The 23,938-nt window shown below is 34.5% G+C and overlaps 1 protein-coding gene across 2 annotated transcripts in view; it reads left to right on the top strand.

Moving 5' to 3' along the window:
* NAALADL2 (N-acetylated alpha-linked acidic dipeptidase like 2) overlaps positions 1-23,938 on the top strand; it is a 290,390-nt gene that overhangs the window by 197,160 nt on the left and 69,292 nt on the right. For both annotated transcript variants that reach the window (XM_010716883.4, XM_085233455.1), the window contains exons 7-9: positions 4,872-4,964; positions 7,742-7,947; positions 9,172-9,291. In XM_010716883.4, coding sequence (XP_010715185.2) covers positions 4,872-4,964; positions 7,742-7,947; positions 9,172-9,291 — 419 coding nt within the window. The remainder of the gene's footprint in view (positions 1-4,871; positions 4,965-7,741; positions 7,948-9,171; positions 9,292-23,938) is intronic.

The raw sequence follows: 23,938 nt of genomic DNA, 5'->3' as shown, positions 1-23,938 counted from the left end.
GTTTTAAGTGATTGAAAGCAATGGTCTTGTACTTGGGGAGGCAAATTAAGTTAGCCACTACAACCTACGCTAAGAGCAATAATAATCGTAAAAGCAAATTTTAAGGGCAAACATATGTACTGTATCGTTTATTTATTGCCTTTGGAAAGTTACTGTGGAATAGGAATACAATAAAACAAGTCATAAAAAAGGCTGATTAATTTTATGACTTGCGTTAGCATTTGCAGTTATGTACGCTAAATGTAAAGGCAGTAAGGCCTCACACTTCGTGTCTTAAGCTGTTGTAGTTAGGACAATTATTGCTCTCCATGCATGGCTGACTAGATATCTTAAAGATGAGCTGATCTTCTCGCCAACCAGTAAACAAAGACTGAATAAACAATAAAACAACTTTTTTTTTAAAGGAGCGGTTAGGATGTGTGAAGATTGCTAACATTGTAGAGATTTTCAACATCTGAAATGCATGATGGAAGTTATGAATTTGGGCCGTCAAAAAAGTACTCATTTTTGAGAAAAAGCTGCAAGGAGTTTGTTTTTCAAAGACGTTTGTTTGGAGGCTGCAGTATAGAATCACCAGAGGGGTAACTTATTCTACCTTTTGTATGACAGACGTAGTGTTTGTTTTACCGCCCTGAGAAGGCGGGAATTCTATGTGGTAAAAGATTTCTGGAAAGAATATTCCAAGCTGACAGTTTAGAAAGAGTCAATCCACATCCTCCTGTTTTCTGGTGAAGACAGCAGCCTGTTTCCAATTTCATATAAAGCTTTTTAACCACAGTAACTCATGTGCCTTTTCTTTTTTAATCTTAATTTATTGAGTCAGGCGGCTCTGTCGCAACAAGCCTTGCTTAATTCATGCATTCATGATACACTGGGCTTTGAAATAACAGTATGGCTATCAATGTCTGGAGCATATACTTTCTGGAAGTGCTCGGTAGTAGCTCTGCAGAGACTAAAAAAAAAATTGCTTTCATGATAAGAAATCTTGTATAACTACTTTATAACAATAACTAAAGCGAGTATGCTGAACAGAGCAGGGCGTATGAGAACAGTGAAGGCTGAATTTGTGGTCTTCCTGTTGATTTGAAGAAGCTTAAGGGAAAGATTTCACATCTGACATAGAATTCATCATTTTTGTCAAAAGAGATGAATGAGCAATTCAGATGATTGGTTGGCTTAAAATTTGTTAGAATAAGATGATGATCATTCTCTTATCAGTATGTTTCAAAAAGCCAAGCAGCAGATTCATCAGTAATGATAAAACATTTATATATAGTTTTCTCATATTGCCTCTTTTTTCCCTTAGCCTTGCAGTTTTCCAGAGACATAACGTGATAGAGGGAGTGGGAGGACATAGGGGGAGATATCTGAGATATATCAGGTACTTAAAACCCAAACAGTGGAGAGTGGGAATTAAGTTAGTTATTAGTTTTGTGTTAGTTGAAGTCAGTAATTAGATTTAGTCTTTTGTTTATTATGGTGCTTCTTTTGTTAATCCTTATTAATCTTAAAATTCTGTACTCCCATGAACTTTTTCAAAAATGGGCAATTAGAAGGAATTTAACAATGAAGTATTGCAGAAAAGCTGTACACTTCTGAGGCCGTTTTTTGTTGTTGTTGCTATTTGAGAGAGAGAGAATGTTATTAGAATATTGGCTGAAACATGGTGCTTTGGTTTCAATTGCTATAAATCAGGAAAAGAAGCTCTCAAATAGAGCAAGGTTATAAAATGCAGCTATACAAATGAAGCGTTCTCAAAATTCCTGTCTTTGATACTGAGTGTTTTGCCTTCACTCCATATCACTATGGGACAAGGTTCAAAGTGAAACAAAAAATGTGGCACACCAGATTACTTAGTATCATAGAATGACCTGGGTTGAAAAGAACCTCAAAGATCATCCAGTTTCAACCCCCCTGTTGTGTGCAGGGTTGCCAACCAGCAGACCAGGCTACCCAGAGCCACATCCAGCCTGGCCTTGAATGCCTCCAGGGATGGGGCATCCACAACCTCCTTGGGCAACCTGTTCCAGTGTCTCACCACCCTCTGTGTGAAAAACTTCCTCCTAATATGTATCCTAAACCTTCCCAGTCTTAGTTTAAATCCATTTTCCCTTGTCCTATCACTGTCAACCCATGCAAACAGTAGTTGTAAACTTAGGCTCCAGGCAGTAGATTGTTATTGTATAGTTTTAAAATTCTCAATCAAATAAGAAGGAAATAACCATGCATTTTTACAAACAGGTAGTTTGGAGACGTGACAGTAATTTGGTATGAGATAATTTACAGACTTCAAGTTACGTAAATATATAAAAAATACCAACAAAAGTAAACACTTTTCTACTTCAGAAATAACTTCTGGTTTACATAAAGTCAGGGTATATCCTGGGTAGTATTCTCCTCATTTTTCAGAGAATGCAGGGGAAAAAAATTGTCAATACCTTTAAAAGACAGTATTAGGAAGTGAGATTTGTTGTCAGGAGTATCATAAAGGGATTAAATTTCACTTCTGCTGTGTACTCCAAAGAGTGCTTTCAGCTTTTTCATCCAATGTACTGAGCCTTTAAATCCAAGTCACTGTAAGCTGACTACTTCAGTACATGACTTAACTTGACTATCTGATTTCAGAATGTGTGCATGGCCCAAAATTAATTTCCTATTTCTTCCTTGTCAGTTGAAGACTAGATAGCTGATGTTGATTAAGGAAAAAAGAGAGTTAAGTCACTTGTTTTCAAAAGGATTTATAATCTTTTTGAAACTGGGTCTAAAGAAACATGTCTGAAGTTTTTTGGCTAGAAGAAGGCAAATCAGTTTGGGCTTGGAAATATTTTTCTAGCAGACTATTAAACGTAGCCCTAAGCAGACTCTATAATGGCTCTAAGCAAGGAGCTAGAAGAAGAGGTAACTTGCATAATGTAGGTTAAATTTAACCTGTTTAATCAATGTGGGTGCCACGAGCTGTTTTCAGACTTCTTTAAATGACCAAAACAATGAATAAAGGTACCAATCACAGTGCTGGGAGCCCTCTAGATTTATGCATTTTTAAATTAAAGATTTAATAAAATTCTAGAACAGTATCTGCAGATTTGTGTAGCAATCATTTCATCATGATGTTGATAATAAACTTTGCAGTAACTTACATCAGAAGGCAAAAGGTAATTATGACTTGAACCCAAACTTATTATTAACTTGCTATGATAATTATTGCAAAGTAATTTGCTGTGGTCTGTTTTTAATGAACTGATTGGCTTTCATATTCTTTACTGTTGCAATTTTCACATAAAGGATGATATTATTGATAGCAGATAAGGTTTTGTCTGAGTACAATAAAACAAAATAAATATTCTTGTTACATTTTATGAAGCAAAAGAAAAGATCCTACCTATCATTTTGCTTTTCTCAAATATTAATGGAGGAGAGTGAGTGAAAATATATTGAATTTTATTTTAAGAGAATTTTAAAGTAAATTTACCAGATGAAGTACCAGCAAATGAGCCCTGAAGTATCATAGAGATGTATTGTTTTGATTTTACATGTTGCAGTAAACTCTCTGCTGTAATATTTGGCTTATTTTGGGAAGCAAAGACAGGAAGTAAGCTGTCAGCAGTGCAGTGGGAGGATAACAGTCCAGGTGATGGAGAGCAAAATGATCAGTGGAATATTTTAATTTTGGTGTGTGACAGTTGGGATGTGGGCATTGAAGCTTTGCCCTTAACCACAATGTGCTGTTAGTGGTGCAGTGCTTGAGCTGTCACACCTTCCTGGAATGTCAGGGTGACTCTATGGCCACTGTCAGGCAATTGTTAGCATTTAGGTTAGAACAGTTTAAGACATTTTGCTTTTCTGAGATAGGAGTTATGACCTTTCAGGTGAGTTGAATGTTAATAGAATCTATTATTATGCAAACACAACATTTTAAAGTTATCTGCTGTGCCCTGTATTTGGATGTTTTGTTCCACTGCCACAGACTCCAGGAGTCAGAGTAGCTAATGTGTCCTACCTGGGGACAGGGGGAATGGCAATAATTGTCAATGCAGAACTGGACTTTAAAAACAAACAAACGAAAGTAACTATTTTTAATCAAACACATTTTGTTGGCCTAACACTGTGCCACATATCAGTTGCAATGACAAATCTCATACATACTGGCTGCTTTTTTACTTTTGTATTTAAATCATTTCCTCAACCAATACCAGCTAAGCCAACAAAGCTGTCTTCTGCTGGCATAAGGATGTCACCAAAGGCTATGCTGGCACAGTGATTACTAATATGAAGATGTACCTGTTCCCATGTCATTTAGCATATGTTTCTTCTGTTGTTCTCGTTAGGGTTTTTTTGTTAGTTTGTTTTTTTTCCGCAGTAGTGTCATGTAAATGAGGTATAATTCTGTGAATGTTCAAGAAAGATTGAACTGGGGAAAGGCCTAGGTTAGGGAAACCTACAAAGATTAAAACAATTTTATCACAGAATTTTGTTAATCCTACTTGTGGTTTTATTTCTGATTTTGGTTGGCTGGGTTTTTACTGCTGTATTCTGTCAGCATGTATTGGGTGAATTTAATATGTTTTGTTTTTTTTTTTACCTTAAGGAATAGAAACATCTTTTAAGATTACAAGTTTAATCTTCGCTGCTAAAATTCGTCTAAGGAAATGCCATAGTAAACCATGTTTCAATCTTTGATTCCTTGTTGGTAACTTTTTTTTCTTTTTTTTTTTTAACCTTATTTTCTTTTTCTTTTTTTTTTATTTTATGTTATTTTTATTTTTTAGGAGGGATTTATATCTGTTTTACATTTGTGGTCTGCAGATCTCTTGGCTGCATAACATAAATTTAACATTTTCTGAGGTTTTTTTTTTCATTGTATTTCTCAACAGACAAAAAAATAATCAGTCTCAGTATTCAGTCAATCACAACGTACAAGACAATTTCTAATGTTATTGGATATTTGAAAGGATCTGTATTTCCTGGTAAGTAGTCCTTCATTTGAACTGATTATTTGTTTCACAATGTCTGGGAGTCATAGCTGAGGTCAGGGTTCTGCTTTGCCATATAACACACAAGTAACTATGTTGGTGCTTTTAATTATAAGATATGCTGTATTGCATGATTTGAATTAATACATAAGTTGTCTATATGATTTGAGAAAATATTTTGATTTATTTTGTAAATTTAGCAGAATTTTGAGTTAAATAAAACCAGGACTCAATCCACAACATCCCTGCTTAGCTCAGACGCCTCTCTGGAACCAAAGTGCCTGGACAGCCTGATCTCAGCCTTAATTAAGCTGGTATTATCAAATGTGATTGCAATGTACTAAAATCTGTGACTAAGTTCTTCATCACAATTTCTGCAGCCTTATTTTGTGTTAGATCATGCCTTAAGCTAGTTTATACAGTTCTATGAATAATAATTACTGTTCTGTATGCCTTCAGAATTAAGCATTGAGAGCCCAAGGGTATCTGTGGTATAAAACAAAAAACTCCTTCCTCTTTTTGATACTTTATGTAGATAACGTAACAAGAACATAGGAATCAAGATCATCTTGAACATATTCTGTATGTGACTAAATTTGCTTAAAAGTTGAAGTGTTTCTACATCATTAATGAACACTGTTCCTGACTACTGACTTATTGCCAAGTGTTGTTGACCCAATCCAATTCATACTGGGTAGATAACATCATCATCAAGATCATGACCACACTTCCCTTGATTAATACCCTTTTACCATCTTTAAAAGAAAGGGTAAAAAATTTATCTGCAGTCTCCTAGGACCAGGACCACTCATTTCATATTTTATGTGATACAATGAGGAAGGCAGCGAATCTTAATTTTTATACTGAAATAATAAATGAATTTTTTGTGAGCTTGGTGCTGCACTTTTCACTAGAATGATTTTATTTTTTAAAGCAAGATAGAAAATAATTAGCACAGTGGATTTAGTTTCAGTAGAAGATTTAATGGCTTAGAATAATTTGAAGTTACTAGCCTACTCTTGCTAATGTTTTGTAAATAGCTGTCCTAGGATTTGAAATATAGTAACTGTCATGTTTAGACATACTGTCTGCTGTACTGTGAAATTGAAGCAAGACAAATAATAAAAAGAATGCATCAGTATCTATTTAATAAATTCTTCATCTTTTGTATACCTTATTATTGCATTCTTAGTAGGAAACTACTTTTTAAAGTTATGACAGTATATGCTTAACTCTAATAAAGATTAAGAACGGTTTTAAAATCAAACTCTATTTGTGTTCAGTTAAAGAAATCTTTTCAAGCAGCAGTCACTGCAAAAAGTCCTCAAGGAGCAAATATTTAATTTTATAAGCAGTTTAAGTCTTTTACCACTTATTTCTATTGCTACATTGCAGCGTACTGACAACAGTGAAGAATGAATTCCTTTGGATAAAGTGAGAATGCTAACAGAAAACCAAAACACTTTGCACTCTTTCAAACCCATATGACGTCCAGAGATCATTACAGATTTGGAACTAGATGATCTTTAAGGTCCTCTCCAACCTAAGCCTTTTTATGAATCTATGATAACTGTTCTCCTGGTCTCTCTCAGTGCCCTGAAATATGGAAAGAATATCTTTAAGAGTTGAGATTTGGAGAGAGAGTCTTCACTATGTATCAGAATACACTCAATTAGTAAACTGTCAAAGGCGTTTCCTTTGGGAACCCATCTCATACAGAAGGTCTTACAGTGGAATATGGACTTGTTAAAACACATCGGTCACACTACTAATTCATTTTGTTTCATACCATGTCATTCTTTTGGAAGAAAAGGTGTTTCTTTAAACTTGAGAGTTAATATTTGGATTCTGTGATAATCCTCAAGAGATGAATATCTAGTATAATTTCTCTGAATGAAATGTGATTTATTCTGCTTTTTCTCTGTATAATTGTAAGCACTCTTTATTTCAGGTTGAAATTTACTGCCTCTCATTTTATAAAATTTGTATATAATACTTTCTTCCAGTATCACCGAAATTGCTATTTCTGACTTTTCTGTATCATTCACTGTCTTTATTCCTCTGTCATGTTTCTTCTCTAAACCTGCAGTCCAGGTCTTTTCAATATCTCCCTACCTGGAAGTCTAAGTCCTGATATCTAACTATTCTGGTTACCAACTTCTCAACTGCTGTTTCTGCAATGTCATTTTTGAGATAGGGTGGTGAGCACTGAACACAGTCTTCCAGGTGAGGGAGTGCTAATACTTTGTGTATTTTTTCCATATTACTCATTGTACCACCACACCTTTTGTTTTCTTTCTTTCTTTCTTTCTTTCTTTTTTTTTTTTTTTTTTTTTTTTTTTGGGATACTCATATGTATTAAAGATAGTGTTTCCCAGTTACTTGTGGTGTTGATTTTTTTTTTTTTTTTTTTCCTAAACAACACTAACACAAGCATGGAACTTTATTAGATTATCTGTATCTCAAAGTCCTGGCTGTAAAAGGGGGTATATACCTGATTTATAAGAAGAGAAAGTACTAAGCAAGCAATGAAGAGGAGGGCACGGGGTGAAATTAGGAAAGTACAAATACTTATTAATTTATATTCAAGTAGTATTCACAGTCATTTCTACTCTATGACTGTCTTGCACATGACCATATAAGCTTTTGTCAGGAGCATTGTATTGTATTAATGGCATTACAGACTACTAAGAAAATTCATCTTTTGTTTCTGTAATTCATTTAATGCCAGTAAGCATAGGAAGAATTCTCTCTTTTTTTGTTTGTTTCAGACAGATACGTCATCATTGGTAGTCATCACAGCAGTTTGAATGCTTACGATGGACAAGAATGGGCCAGTAGCACTGCTATCATAACAGCATTTATACAGGCCTTGATGTTAAAAGTTAAGAGAGGGTGGAGAACTGACCGAACCATTGTGTTCTGCTCCTGGGGAGGAACATCATTTGGGAACATTGGTTCATATGAGTGGGCAGAGGTAAAATAAATTTAGAAGAAAACATTGCAATTATTATTACATTTGCTGAAAACATGCAAGTGGTATGGAATTACCATATAGAAATTACTGTTTATTAACTGGTCTGTGACAGCTGTCTGTGGACATTCACGTATTTCGCAGCACATCCAATGAAAACATCTTTAGAGTCATAGAAGGAGGAGAACCGTTGCATTGACGACACAAACATTTCAGTGTCTCATGACTACTACCTGTTCACTTTCCATATATTTGTGCTTAAAAGTTAGCTGCAGTCTGACAAGGAAAATTCCTTGGGCTCTTTTCCATTCAAAAGAATATAAATCAGCTTAGTGAAACAAAACATCTCATCAGTCTTGTTGATTGTATATGAATGGAATTGATTTCAGTTGATAAATTAAAGGAGTAGCTAACAGATATGTTCGTGGCTGCAGAATTAAAACAGTAGAGAAAATGAAGAGTTAATTTATTTTTATCATGCTTGAGAAGCAGCTAGCTCCCACTGAAGTTTCATACTTCCAAAACGATTATTCTTCAAAAACAAGAGGGGGTGAAAAAATCAAATTGAAAAGATCCAGGCTGGAAGCAAAATCTGTTTAGTTCCACTTCAAGTCAGCTTTACATCAGATGTAATTGTGTTACACCCCTTCTGTTCAATATGAAGAGCCACTTCATGCGAAGAGTAACTCATTACTGAGAAGGCAAAGGGTGTTTTTTTTACAAAGAGATAATAATTGAAACAGTTTGTACATACTTTTTTCATAGTCTGAGACATAATAAAGTGACAACTCTGAGAAAGTTATGCAATTTAAATCTGAATTTGCTCTCTAAAAATTAGAGTACATTTAACTGTTGATAATGATTGCTTTTGAAGTTTGTCTTCTGTCAGGCATAAGTGTAAAAGGCCTTCATGTTGTTTCACAGTATGTAATGTTTTCATTTTTGGCCTTACAAGTGTAGTTATTTTTAATTCCTCATAGGCCTATTTGCATTTTGTTGAGCTGATGTGTGAAATGGAATTAGAACTTCTGCTATAGAGAGAAATAACACTAAGATATCCTTTGAAGTTTTTAACAGTATATTGTAAAAAACAGTAGGTAAGTATTACTTAGGGAAGCACAGAGGATAGAATCATAGGGTGCAGTTATTCCCTAGAAGGAAAGGAAATGATAAAACAATTAATTATAACCATGTGCAGTAATAACTGTTGCTCTGCTTGTGTTGTAGGATCTCAAGAGAGTTCTTCAGAGAAATGTTGTGGCTTATGTTAGCCTCCATAATCCAGTCAGAGGCAATTCAACTTTACATCCTATTGCATCCCCTTCTCTTCAGCAACTGGCAACAGAGGTTAGAAATAACATTTTCTTTCTTCTATGGTTTATGAGGTTGCACAGATAATCCCCTTGATACTGGTTCAGTTTAGGTAATTAAAGGTGGGCATTGTTTTGTTTAAGCAGTTTAACTTTAACTAATATACATGAACAGTTTTTACTAAGTAAGCAGGTTAAACTTGATTTTAAAAACCACAAGATGCTTTAAGAGATTGGAAGGAGTAACTTACATGCTTCAGCTTTTCATTTTACCAAGTCTCACCAAACTTGCACTCCCTGCAACATTTGTACATTTTTTGCAACTTAAAAGAAATATATTTTATGGTCATTTTCAAAAATTAGAATTTTCTTTTCCTAATATGATCTTTACAGACTTTTTCCCATAATGTATTTAAGTCTTTATGTTTCCCAGCTGTAATGTGGTGCACATGGGGAGAATATAACTCTTACTCTATTAATATATATTGCATGTATGTCAGGTTCTGAGCTCACCTACATCTTTGTGACTTGTGTATAGTCAAGATATTGCATAGTTCTGCTGCTATCAGTGTGTGTAGGTTTTAAACTAATGACCTCATTGCTGTTTCTAAGATTGATGTATTTATTGATACTTAAGATTAAATTATAATAATATCAGATACGTACTAGTATATGAAAGCAATTTAAGATAGAATGCATGAAACAGACTTTTAATTAAATTTCATAAAGATGGGTTTTAGATGCTTTTTCTATAAATTTGCCATTGTAATATTCATTCCATTATTCTGATTTTTCTTTGACTTGCCTCTGAAGCAGCTGGTACTAAACACTGTGTAAAGTATCAGCTTGAATTAAGTGGGCCTTAAGACTGATAATGCTTGGCAGCTTTTGTCAAACTAAATCAGTAAAATGATCTAATGTTGGTCAAATTGCTTCTTAATAATGTTTTAAGCACTTTTCCTGTCCAGTGATTAGATGATAATTTCAGGACAAACAAACAAAAAAATTATTTCTGGAAAATGATTTATAGTTTTATAAATGTGTCTACAGGTTTTCTGGATATGTCTGTTACAATCCTACTACACATAGTAGTTATTATATTTACAAAAATGCTCTTCTGACAGGTGTCTATATTTTTTGCTTATTTATTGGTGTCTCCAGACCTAGCTCCATGAAAAAAGTATTCCCCATTTGACAGGAATAAATTTATTACTTCAGGTCCTTGACCTACTTGTTTTAATTTCATTTTCTTTCTTTGAATTCAGAATACAATCCATGACCGTCATTCCAAACTGTGAACACTCTAGACCTATGCAGCACCAACTGTCTTTATTATCTGACTGTCATTTTGTTAAGATTTAATTCTTTTATTCTAATAAAGACCATACTAGTGGGAACATGACAGACATGATGTCAGTTTCAGAAAAAAAGAAATCTAATTCCACTTTAATTCTGTGGTGAGTTTGGACATGATGTTCCTTGTATTTTATAATTCTAGTAATGGCCACTGCGTACTATCCAGAAGAGCCAACACAGCCTCTCTTAGGAGTCCTGCCTTTTACAAGAGAATTAGTTAGTGGTTAGTTAAACATGACTAGTGTTTTGTTTTTTTTCTTCTATATACACTCTCCATCTCATCTTTGTTTCTTTAATGTGTAAGGCTGTATTCTTGCAAGTGTACATGTTCTGCATGTTTACCCTGGAGCTCCATTTAAAAAGGACAAAATGTAAGGTAATCTGTAAAATTCTGTGTGTAGGATAATATTATAGGTAATTAATGCAATGTCATACTTTTTGTGACGTTGAAAAGATTTATAGGAATTACTGATTCTGAGTGCTAGCCAGAATTCTAATTCATGTCAAATATTATGACAGTGATGGAGCAGCCCGGCAGAGATCTTCATATGTTCCCATGGGTACTCACAATTTGCTGTGTATCTAGGAGTCTTTCTCTGGGAGACAGATCTTATAAAGAATATTGATGTTACTTCAAGCTCTTGCCAGGAATACAATGCAATTACAGATTTATTTCAAAATTATGGTAGTACAAACGTTATAAGATCTGTCTTTTTGGATCTCAAATCATCTTGAAAAAATGACAAGTCAACTAACCACATAAGATTCTTGTTAACATATGCAGGTAGCAAATAAGTGCTTAAAAAGTCCAGCAAGAGACAAACGTCATTCTAATTTGTATTTAGTGATTCATCATAAAAGCAGTTCTCTGAATGTTGGCGTATTAGAAAAGAAATGCAGATGAAAAAGGAATTCAGAATTCAGAATAACAATCTGTTTCAACATGAAAAGGAAAAATAGATTATTTCTATAATTTGTGGAAGACACCTTCCATGTGCTATTGGAGTCAATGCTACCTTCCTGTATTTGGACTCAGTGGTAAATATCATACTTCTGCTGTTAGACTTCCAGATCCAGCTTGCACTGTTTTTCCTGTTTGTAAGTAGTATTGACTTGCAGTTTTGATAGGTGTGAGGACGGGAAGGTGTTTGAACTTGGCATTAAGAGCAGAGTCGGGTTTAACTCAGTCCTCACTGCTGTGCTGAAATTCCATCTTAGTAAAGCAAAGAAAGAATGTATTTCTAGGGGCACTTAATTCTTGTTACAAAGTTAACAAATAAGGAAAAGTAGAATTCTTCCTGTGAAAGAAAACTGGAGTGAAAGTTGAACTAAGTGTGGAGCACTCAATGAGTGCAGCCAGGACCATAGCTTACAGAATACTCAGGAGAAATACCATCATGACAAGCAAGTACATGTCATACAGGAGCGTTTATTTTCTGAAATACTTGATCGTGACTTTTTGAGAGCTGAATTTTGGACACTGTGTTAGCTTTCTGATCACTGTAGATTCCAAAAAAAAAAAAAATCTCTTTTTAATTTTACAAACTATAGGAAAAGTAAGGAAGACATTTTAGTTGAAATGTAGTTTGTATGAATATTATAGGTACACCATTAAAGAGAGAAGTGAGAAACCTGTTGAGTTGGGTGGTATGTGAGACCTGGTGCTCAAGGAAAGAACAGGATACGTGCTTGGCTAATTAACAGAGGCGGTAGCTTCTTAAAGATGTTTGCCATAAAGGGATTACATCTTTATTTTAGTTTCAGGTTTTAAAAGTGAGCTAGATAATCAGTCTGGAAATAGCCATTTTACATGCCTATCACTGGAATTCTGGTTGAAACACCAAATTACATGAAGAAGATAATTTAAATATTTGGATTAATTAAGCAAAGAGGAATTCAAACAATTCTGAGACCTTGACATATTTAATCCCAATCTTTTTATCTGACTATGCTAATTAGAGTCCACAATAACAGGAGGGAGATTCTGCCAAGTTATATTTTTGCCTACTGTTTTTTGTAAGGAAAGTGATTGTTAATTCGCTTGCTCAGTCAGTGAATCACCATTTGTTGGCAGTACATCAGTGGTAAATTGAGTTTGGTTTTTTTGGCTGGCATTAATTCTCTGTAAGTATGGCCATTAGTGAATTTTTCTACAGTGAAAATTTGCAAGATAAAAATGTATAATGAAACTTATTAATTTATATTTGATTTTAACCATTTACACGTCTACTGCTGATAACACTCCAGATCTGCTGTTTCTCCTGGACCTAAAAAAAATCTAATATTCCTCTCTCCTTAGAAACCTTTTAAAGCTATAGAAGAATGGGTTAGCTCATGTTCTATGTCAGAAATTAAGAAATGACTGTGGCAAGCAATATTCATGCTAGTTATTATTAGTTTTTATTAATGGATTAAATGGCATAAAACATTTTTACCTTTAAAGTTGGTGTTAGAGTCTGAAAGCATTTATTTCATTTTCAAGTAGAACCAAAAGTAGAGATGCTTGCTACTATTTCCTGATTTTGCATAAAAAATCTTAATTCATATAAATGTGGATTCTCTTCCTTTCATTGGAAGTTCTAGATTTGCATTGTCCAGGCAAATTAAATCTGTGTAATGTAAGAAACTGTACTGTCCAATGAAACTGATTTACCTTCCAGAGACTTTCTCATGATGATAGAAAGCTGTTTTCATAATGATAGAAAACCTTTGAGGTAGTCAGATTAAAAGTAAACTTCTGGTTCTGAAAGAGGGTAGATTGGCTCTGGATATTTTAAATTTTCTGCATAACCTCAGATAATCACAAGGTTTCTCTCACTGTTCTTCTAGTAATTATTAACTATGTCATTGAGTGATTTAATGGCTATAAACTATACAACACAAATAGCTTATGGAAAATAAATATGCAAAAATTAAGTGTATGGTCAAACAGCCATGAGAAAAGACAACATCTTTAAATCAACTTTTTAAGATATAACAAGTAGTGGTAGTTGTTTGCAGTTGCCACTCAAAATAATTAACTCCAAACACCACAGAAATATCATAAATCATACTTAGAGAAAACCTTTAACTAAGATTATGAAACAGTTGCCTGCATAATAAAATGGCACTGAGGGTTCAGAATTGAGGGTGCTTTGGAACCAATTACATCGTAGCAGATTCTTGGGGGCACAGAATTGAGAGGAAAAAATAACAACACATCTTTTTCTGCCTGTGAATTTATGGATTATGGTTGTAAATTAAACACGGGGATAAATAGAGTTGTGGGCTTGAAGTTTGTTTTGGTTTTTTTCATGATTCATTCAGTTTTTTAGATAGAGATCTTTATGTTCTTATCTAATAACTACTATTGTAACTATATATCTATCTATATATATATATCTAATAACTACTATATACTAAGCACCAGCTGACTGCAGTGAATACTGGATGAGATCTGTGATAAGAAGTTATTTCTGTCGTTCCCAAATTTTTACTCGCATCCTCATATTGTTCTCTAGGAGAAAAGAATAAGAGAGCCATTTGTATCTCAGGTTTGAGATGAGTTACTATACAAACCACTTATTATTATTGCTGCTTCTACTATTAGTTGTGATGAGTAAAAGATGAATCAGGTAGCCTCAGGAAAGCTCCCAAATTATCGAATTGTTTCTGATATTCACAAAAAGGAAATTGGATTTGTCAGTCCCTGAAGTTTTCAATTTAAGCAAGAAAATTATTCACTTTGTACACTGAATATCTGCTTCAGAGAACTGATACATCTTCCTCAAAGTTTGTGTGAACTTTACAGTTTGAAATGAATTAATGTCTCAGACAAGCAAGTGAAATCTTCATTAACTTTTTTTGGCAGAGCTTGCCACTTGAGGCACATTGTTCTTCAACCAGTGTTTTGCAGTGAGTTAAAATGGCAGAAAAAGTGTACGTAGATCGGAAGTGAGAGTCATAACTCAGAAGGAAAAAAAGCACCTAGAAATAGATTTTTCACTTTTATTTCTCATATTCGTGCACTGCTATCAGAAACAGTATTTTCATTCATTATACTATGATTTAATGCCTCTTCATAGCACAGCAGAGTATTTGGAAAATACCTCTGTAAGCCCAAGTAGCTGACTAGCAAGTGACTCTTTCAATGAGCTTGAAAATAAGTGTTGCTTCTATTCTGACAGTATCCTGAGCATCTGCTCATTTCAGGATTCCCAAATCTATCCCTCGAGCTTGATGCTCTAGTATTTAATTCCACTTCTAAATAAAAATGATAAGTCAATAATGATAAAGTCTGTGATCATTTCATCTTTCTAACATCCCATACTTCACCGTCAGAGAGGCACAACTTACTCCAGATTTTGCCTTAAGCTCTGGTGCTTATTCTAAGTAACACTGTAGCTTTAGGCAAAATATTCTTAGAACTTGACTGAAAGCCTATCTGTGACCTTTTAAAAAGGGAGCTGTGACAGTGTTTGAAAGGAGGAGAGCTCATACAGGACCATTAATTGAGACAATGTGTTTATGTTCCCAGATAACACACATGGCCTTGGGCTTCAGCATAAATATTTTGGTCCTTATTTTGAGGGAAATTATACAAGGACTGCTGCAGTTATACTGTAAAAGCAGAATAAAATGTGAGAGAGATTTTAGGAATTCTGTTAGAACAGAATTTGGATTTCCTGTGGAGTTAGATTTTTTTCCAAATATACTTGCTGACATACAGCCAGCTGCCTTTCTTCATATACAGGCAAAATTCTTTTACCTCAGAAAGTAATGCGTAGTATTTGGTGAATAGCTGATGAGGTAAGTGAATTAAATCCCATTGTATTTAAGTGCCCTCCAGTTATTCTGGTTTGTTTTTTTTTCAGAAGTTCTATTTTTTTTCATGAAGGAAAATGGAGAAATATACCAGGAGCCTCTAAATCGTTAATTTACTTCAGCCGCACAGGCATCAAGCTTAAGATTCTTCTGTAAATCCTGAAAACCTACTCTGGTAGAGTAGTTCCTCATATCCATCTTGTTTGTGTTGTCCTGGAAGAACAGGATTGGACTTTGTGTGCAGCGCATGGCTGTGTTCAACAATCATTAGCAAGTGCTTTTGTCCAACAAAAGGGCTGTGTGTTCCTTACTGAAATGAGTAGCAGTGTGCTCCACACTGGATGGTTTTCTTTGAAATGTCTTGCCTAAGGTGTTCCCCTTTTAAATTGAGAAGTCCATGCCAGCATTATTATTTGCACTGGCATTTTAAAATCAGCCTATATCAACATTTCAAACTGTATGAACTCGAGTCTGTACGAACGTTTCCCCTAATATGATTTATTCCTGCCCCCTGTGTTTACTACAGAGCACAAGCCCAATAAGGAACTTTAAGAATTCAATTTAATCCTTGATAGAGATTTCATCAATTTTATCATTACAGGTCTACATCTAGAGCTTGTTAATTAGCCAGGGCTCCCTCTGGATCTTTGCATTTGCATCATGCATTAATATTTTAAGGCTGTCTTGGGTCTCCTCCATCAGAGTATTTAGTTTTAAAACAAATGGCTAGCTTGCATACATCTAGTATCAATGATCTAATAGATTCAGTGAGTACAAATAGATTCAAGCGATGAGCCTTAGATGGTTATCCAACATTCAGGATTTTTGATGGTTCATTTGGAATTAAACTGCTTTTTTATCTCTGGTTGAGTGAGCTTTCTGATGCTTTAAAATCATGTCTGTTTAATTTGTATTAGTTATTTCCTTCTGCAGTCAGGTAGCATTCTCCACACACTCGCTACAATACCTCTCTGACACAGCGTTAGTTTGAAAGATTTACTTGAATTTTAGGTAAATGAGTGAATTTAGAGAAATTGGAATTTACTGTTGGTTGTTGATAATAACTACTTAGGATTCACCCTGGTGTCAGTGAATGCTGAGCTCTCTTTACTGTGAGGCAGAAATTAAACTTCAGCCCTTTTTAAAAATCATTTGAGTGCAAACAAACATTTGGTCTGAGGCTTCAGTAAACTAACTGCATGCTTGTGTCTTTGTTTTAATTTCCTTAATGCATGTGCTCTGTGGTTGTGTACTCTGAAGAACATACATTACACTCTGAAGCTGTCTGCGCTTGTTACATCAGGATCAATAGATAATGTACTACAGAGGCATGCTAATGGTAAAGATGAGGGCGGAAACAACAGCAGCTCGCAGGGCTCGCTGAAGGGAAGATGATGAAATAGCAGTAGGGAGACTTTGCTAGGAGGTAGTGGGTCACCGTTGTTTTCAGGTTTGCTATGCAGATGATTGAGAAAGGCCATTTGTTTTGGCTCAGTTGTAACATATATTGTATAGCTACTAAGTTGAAAATAATTGAAAGTAGTTCTTGATATAGACATTCCTCTAATGCTTTTAAATGGAAATCCTTAGTCCCCTTAATGTACAATAATCCTGTTAATCTCCAAACATTATATGGAACTGTAGATCAGAGAGGTTGGGTTGTTTTCATAACAGCATGATTGGCTCAAATTGTAACCTTTTTTTTTAGTGTTCTGATAAGTCAATCAGACTGTACTCAAATGTGTTAAAATGAAATTCAAATGAAATATACAGTTGCAGGAAATAACTAAAGGTCATCTACACTGCTGTTTTTTATCATAGTCTTTAAGAAGATAGTATTCTTATAGAAAATAAACTACTAAAATTTCAAGCCATCCAGTGCAGTAGAAGACAGCAGAAGACAGCAACTGTTAGTATAATAGATGATAATTATCAGTGTTTCATTATTCTGTCAACATGCAGATGCTTAGAGAAACAGAATATTTGATTAGAAATGTGAGTGCTGGGGAATGCTCCTTTGATACTTATGTCTTAGTAGCATTAAGATTAGGAGAAAAATACAGCTTAAGGAAAGATATTTAACTTGTTACCTTTCCTTTGCTTTAAATAAATGTTTATCTTTTCTTAAAGCCTTAAGTCAGCTTATTATTTTTATTATTATTATTGCTATTTATTTTTATCAGGCTTGGTCTATAGCTGCGTAAGGAATATTTTATCTTTTTTAAAAATACACTCCTCACAACAAATCATTCTAATTTCTCCTTCCTTATGATTTTTGTATTTATTAATAGATTCAGCAGTGAATAACATAGTATCTCCCTCAGTCAATTTACAGATTTCTTTAAATTTCTTCCTTTTCTTAGCTTTTGAAACTACTATTTCACAAGTAAACTTGTCTTTAGAACATTGCTGGAATTGCTGGTCACTCAGCATCTCTGAAGATCTTAGCCTTTACATAAAAGATCAAATCAAAGACATGAACTAAATAATAATAAGACAGGAACATTTTCTATTTTTCTACTAATTATTTCTTCCTCAGTAACCCAGCAATCTGTCAGTGTAAATTTTGTATTGTATGGGGAGCGAGTTCATTGCAGAACATGTGAAGGATGTTTGGTCATGCTAAATTATGGAAGATCTTATTATAAGATCATTCTAGTGATTTTTTTTCTAATTATTGTTCCACAATCAGAAATATAGGTAACAGAAGTTCTCAGAATGAAAATAGGCAGGCAGTTAATTTCTTTTTCATATTCCAATTTTTACATATCAAAGAGTAAGTGAAATATATCATAGAGCAAATATATTGCAGTGTAAGTGTGCATGCATGGCTCTCAGCATGGTTCTTTACCTTCTTAGGCCTAACACTGCCTGGTGCACAATTTCTACAAAGAACTATTAAATGGGGTTTAATTTTGCCAGGGATCCATGATTTTGTTTGTTCAGCTGTTTATACCGTAGCTGCAATCTGAAACTCACTGAGTATATTCAAGATAGCAAGCCAGAAAATAAGAAAGGTTGGGGCTATGGATCTGGGTAAACCCAGTGGAAGTGTTTATTTTTCCTCCTCCTTCAATGCATCATTGTAATATCTTTCAGTTTATGCTTTTAAAAATACATTAAGTACTGAAAAGATATTTAGAGCTGTATGGAGCATTATTTGTGACTTTAGAAGGGAAGAGGTCTGGCTGTCTCCTGGGGGAAATTAAAAAAAATGGCTTAGGAAATTAGAACTCACCTAGTCAGAGCAGCTCTGTGTCTGAGAAATCTATGACAACCATGAAACCTGGGGCTTGTACACTGATGGCATGTGGAAAGCTCTGAGCTTTGAACTCTGAGTTCTGAGCTTCTGTGACCCTGTGGATAGAACAGTATACCGGGAGTCAATCAAGAGGTTATTTTCAGCTCCCAGCTCTGCTTCTAACTTGCTTTTTGCTGCTGCATGATTCATTTCACATCTCTGAACCATAGTAAAAGCAGACTGATTCTCGGAGGTAGTGATACTTAAACAGTCAGGGGAAGACTCGGGGACTTCGTGCCTTTGCAGACTGGGTGTTTGGTAACATGACTGGCTTCGGATAGTTCCTGGTTATTAATATCCAACCACTTTTGGCCTAGCCAACTAGGACAGCCTGGGTTTTGATTATATTTTGATTATATAGTCTCTTTAGTCAGACTAGGCAATTTAAATACCGTTGAAATTGTTTTGATTCTTGAAAGTGGGGCTAATGGTAAAATATATTGGCTAGTTGCTCTGAATTAAGTCCAGAGTGGAAACAGTCAATTTCTGTTGACAAGTTAGTTGTACACTGAGCTTAATTGCATAATTAAGTGATGATCATTTAAGGGAAATATAAATGAATTAAATTCTTCAGAATTCTGGAGTAGTTTGAGATGAGGTCTGTGGTGATTGATGAAACATTTCGGCTTTTCTTAAAACTATTGGCCCTATCTTTGCTCTTTAGAGGACTGAGTAATTTCTCTCTTTTCCTTCCTGTAAGGATAGAGAAGTGAAACTACAATCTCTGTTGGAAAGACTGGAGTGATGCAACACAGAATGAGTAGCATTGCTGAACCTGATCATCATGGAGTTAGAATATAGTGAAATATGTTCACTGTATTTCTATCTCTGCATTTTATAGTATGAGAATTCCTTTAGGCATTTAGAACTATTTACAAACCACAGCTATTTCGATGGTATAACATATCAGCTTCTTGAAAACGAGGTGAACTTAACAAATTCTAATCCTCTTGCATACTTAGCCAGCACAAAGCATAAAAGAAATCATGCAGTTCTTTGCAAGTCTCAAATTGTCCCTATTTTATACTAATACTGATTAATTTATATTTCGTTAAACCTGTATTTCACAGTATCTCAGTATGTTTGTGACAGCTGACACTAGTGTTCATGCTGCTAAATACCTGGAAGAAAAAGCTTGAGTACCATTAAATCTGGGAAAGTACTGTTTTTTATGGAATCAAAAAGCAGTTTACATCGTTTAATTACAAATGCAATCATTCTCTGCTCGGAAATAGTTTGGATTAAAAATGAGATTGAAAAATACACACTATACACTCAATTATTTCAGCATATTCACTATGTTATTACTGTATGATCATTGCTGGGTGTTCATCATAAAGTGATGGTATCATAAGATGTTTTCTGAATATTACCATAAATAGAAGTGTCACACTGGATATTGAGTCTGAGACAGTAGAAAATAAAGTCTTTGAAGTTACTTTATGTGCATGCTTGACAGCTTGATTTTATCAGTGCTAACAGACAAATTATAGGAGGACATCTCAGCTTGATGAGAATAGGTGTCTGGAGTAGATGATAGTTTGGAGAAAAGCAGATACCATAGTGATCTGCAATTTCCTAATTACTTTTATTAAACTTTTAAATTTCTTCTATTTTTCAGATAGTGAAATTTTTGGAACTGTTGATGGCCATGCTTGTAATTTTAGCTTTAAATACTTGACTGGTCTGAAATTCTGTTATCAAATGCAAACATACCTGCTTGATTTTTACCTTCCTTACCAAAACCATTAAAATTCCTTGCAGTTTGTACTGGGTGCCAGCAACAAGTTAATGGGGCACGTAACTTCAATTCAGGTATAGAAGGGATAAATGTAATTCAGTATCGTATGAAAAGCATCAGGAATCGGAGAGACTGTCAGCAGACAAAGGTAAATGAAGAAAAGGTCCAGTAAGAAATTTAAGCTATATAATTTTGCAATACCTTCCTTTGTATTTTTTACCAGTTTGATGGATATTTTGCCTCTGAAATGTTGTTCATTCCCGTGAGGTCTCCTTTGTTATAATGACCTTACACTGATGATCATATATAAAAATGAAAAATACAAACAATGACTTCAAAACATGCATGTACTGCTTGATGAAAAAGTCAGCCTTGAACAGGCAATACAGGCTTACAGTTGTTTGATGTTTTGTAGTTCTAAATTAAACAGTTTTCATCTGTGAAGTAGTACGGCACATAATATTGTACTTAAACATCTCCCTGCAAGCAGATACTCTTCTCCATGCTTTCTTTAACCATTGGTTTACCAGTTTTGTTAGGAAGTTTTCTTCAAAAGGCCAAACTCACTTTACGCTTTTTGAGTGTTAAAATAGGACTTTTTTAAGTATAGCACTTCACGTTGCGTAGTCAAACTTGAATTTTCCTTAGCTCATTAGAAACCTGAATTTAGCATCAGAACTGAGCCTTGGCTAATGTCCATTTGGTCTGCACTTTTCCCATAACCACCAAGATTGGAAAAGACCTTCAACGTCATCTAGTCCAAACATCCACCTGCTACCAATATTTCTCCACTGAACCACATACTGTAGTCCCACATCTACATGTTTCTTAAACGCTTTTGTAAGCACTGTAGTGATCACAGTTTTCACTGCTCCCCCATGGATGAAAAAGGTCTTCTCATGCATGCAGGACAACTTGAACTGGAAAATTCTTTGAAAAATGTATGACTTATCTGAGAGGCATTTCATGTTTGTGAAATTGTAATAATTACTTTCAACGCAGGACAAAACTCAGAATTCTCTTAGAATTTCAAGATACAATAGTTTTGTGAGAAAATACACAGTACCTTGTAGGAAATTTCTATTGGGGCGATGGTGATCCCCTGGTGTCTCTAGTGACCTGTTTGAGAACCATATGCACTGTGATGAATTTCAGAAGAATTGTAGATGATACTAAATTCCCTAGACGTGTTCTTTGTCCTTGATATCTTTAAATAAACACTAGTTTTGTGAGAGCCTTTTGTTATCTGCTATTTTCCCCCTGGTGACAAGACAGTCCTCTGAAGGAAATGTCTGTTCTTACAAGGAATATTTTCATTTTACTGCGAAAGTACTGAGGATCAAACTATGGAATCTTCTGGAGAGGTAAATGCATTCTTAATGTGACTTACTTTGTTTCAGTAAAAGTTTTCGTGTTGCCATTAAAAGTTAATTAACAGCATTTGGATTTTTGATATTTTAAGTAAAATCTCATACATGTTTACATAAATATATGCATAAGCTGTGAGCAAGTAATTAAGGACCCAGTATTTTATTTTAAATACAAAATGAAAGCAGCAAATTTTGATCACTGTCTGAGAAGATTTCTTGAAGTTTTAACCATTCTTAACTTATTCTAAACACTTGCAGACTATGTCTAAAGATTGGTTGTTTTTTTCAGCATTCCTACTTTACTTTGTTATATAAATGTTGCCTAAATATGCTGGCAAGTAGTAGAAATATCATCAGATAAAGCTGGTTAATTGCATTTCAGTATCTCATACAGCATCAAAGTATCAAAGATCATCATGGATTTTAGGTGTATTTTGAACTTTACCATTATTGGCAAAAGAGAAGTAAAAGACATGCAAGTGCTTTGAAATGACTGCTTTGCACAATGCTAGTTTACTGTGTGTTAGTTAATTAACTACCCCATACCTTTTTAAATGTCTTTATTGTGTCCATAAAATGATGTGGGTAATCATGATTGCATTATGCAAATAGATATCTCTTCTGGTAAATTTAGTAGTGTGTAAAACTTAGGTTACTTATACCACAACTATTCACTGTCTATGGCATGTTCCTTATCAGTAGAACATTTAGATTTTCTTATGCAGAAAAAGAATGAATAGATATAATTTATAGTGATGCTTACGTACATATTGAAATCATGACAATTTGGCAGGACTCAAAATTTGGGAAATGTCAATGCAGTTACTTTCTATCTGTGATGGTGGGCAGGACTGAGATATCAGGTACTTTGTGTTGTCTTTAGTTGATTTGAAAAGTACCTTAAGTGTTAAATAGGAAAGCATGGCATAAAATGTCCCTTATAATTTCATAAACACCTTATTTACATTAACGTAATATGTATGATCAATCAGCAAAGAAAGAGAGCAAAGCAGGATGATTATATCCAAATCCAGTAATCAGAGGGGAGAAAACAGAGGAGTGTGCTTGCAATAGAATTAATATAATTCCTAGAAACTGTGTGCTTTTTTCATCCAATTTTCATAGAGCAGGCAAAGAGCTAATAGTATCTTTGAGCTCTCAGACCTTCTAGTGATTCATTGTTGGAGTGTGGCAGGATTTAATGGGTGAGAGATGCGTACTCATGACTCCTTTGCAATGCACCTTCGCTAGCCTTTCCTGTCTGTTGATGATGATTCAGCTTAACATATTTGCAGTAACTAAGATGCTAATTTGTTGCCTTGTGACGAGGATCCCTTTCTTCTTCATCCCCACGGACTTTCTCCGCACATTCCATTGGATGTGTTTGTGCCATTCCAGCTGAGCACTGCTTGATATAATCCAGTATATCTGTTGGGCTTTTTTCTGCATTTTTCCATGGTCTGTGATTAAGTTGATAAATTCTGTAGCTGTTTTCTTTTTAGATAATCTGACTTCATCTAGATGGTCTTATAGCGTGTTTGCCTTGCACCAGTTACTACCCAAGTAGCTATTCAGTACAAGAAATAGAGATTTAATTATTCATGAATAATAAGCTTCTGTGCTGTGGTTGCGAAGCTGGCATTGGTGGCACCTTGTAGGAGCAATTAGACATTCTTTATTTGTCCTGTTGAAAACTGCTTGGACATTAAAATCCTAGCTGCTTTGAAGACTGATTTAAATTTCATCTGTACTCACTAAAAGAAAGGTAGGTGACCAGAACTTACTGTCAAGTAAATGTCTCTAGATGGAAAGAGAATTGGGGAATTAGCCATTGTTTTTTTATTTTTTGTTTTTAATTTAGGTTTTTACTTATGGCAGCATCTTAATGTAGCAGTAAAAGGTATTATGAATGCTTAACTCTAATCAACAGAAAAATGATGTCTGCAGTGAAGTACCACTTTATTATACTTTAAATGTTTGAGGTCTATTTTATAACATTAATACAAATTAAATGTATTTTATGGGCCATATGGTACTCTTTCTCAGATTTGTAATATGAGCCAATAACGTGATGCTGAAAAACAAAATGAACTCCAGAGAAATAAAATTACCC

Source organism: Meleagris gallopavo, chromosome 11, assembly GCF_905368555.1.
Source record: "Meleagris gallopavo chromosome 11, MGAL_WU_HG_1.1, whole genome shotgun sequence".
Taxonomy (NCBI): Eukaryota; Metazoa; Chordata; class Aves; order Galliformes; family Phasianidae; genus Meleagris; species Meleagris gallopavo.
The sequence above is the reverse complement of the archived record's forward strand: the minus strand, read 5'-3'. Positions and strand labels throughout refer to the sequence as shown.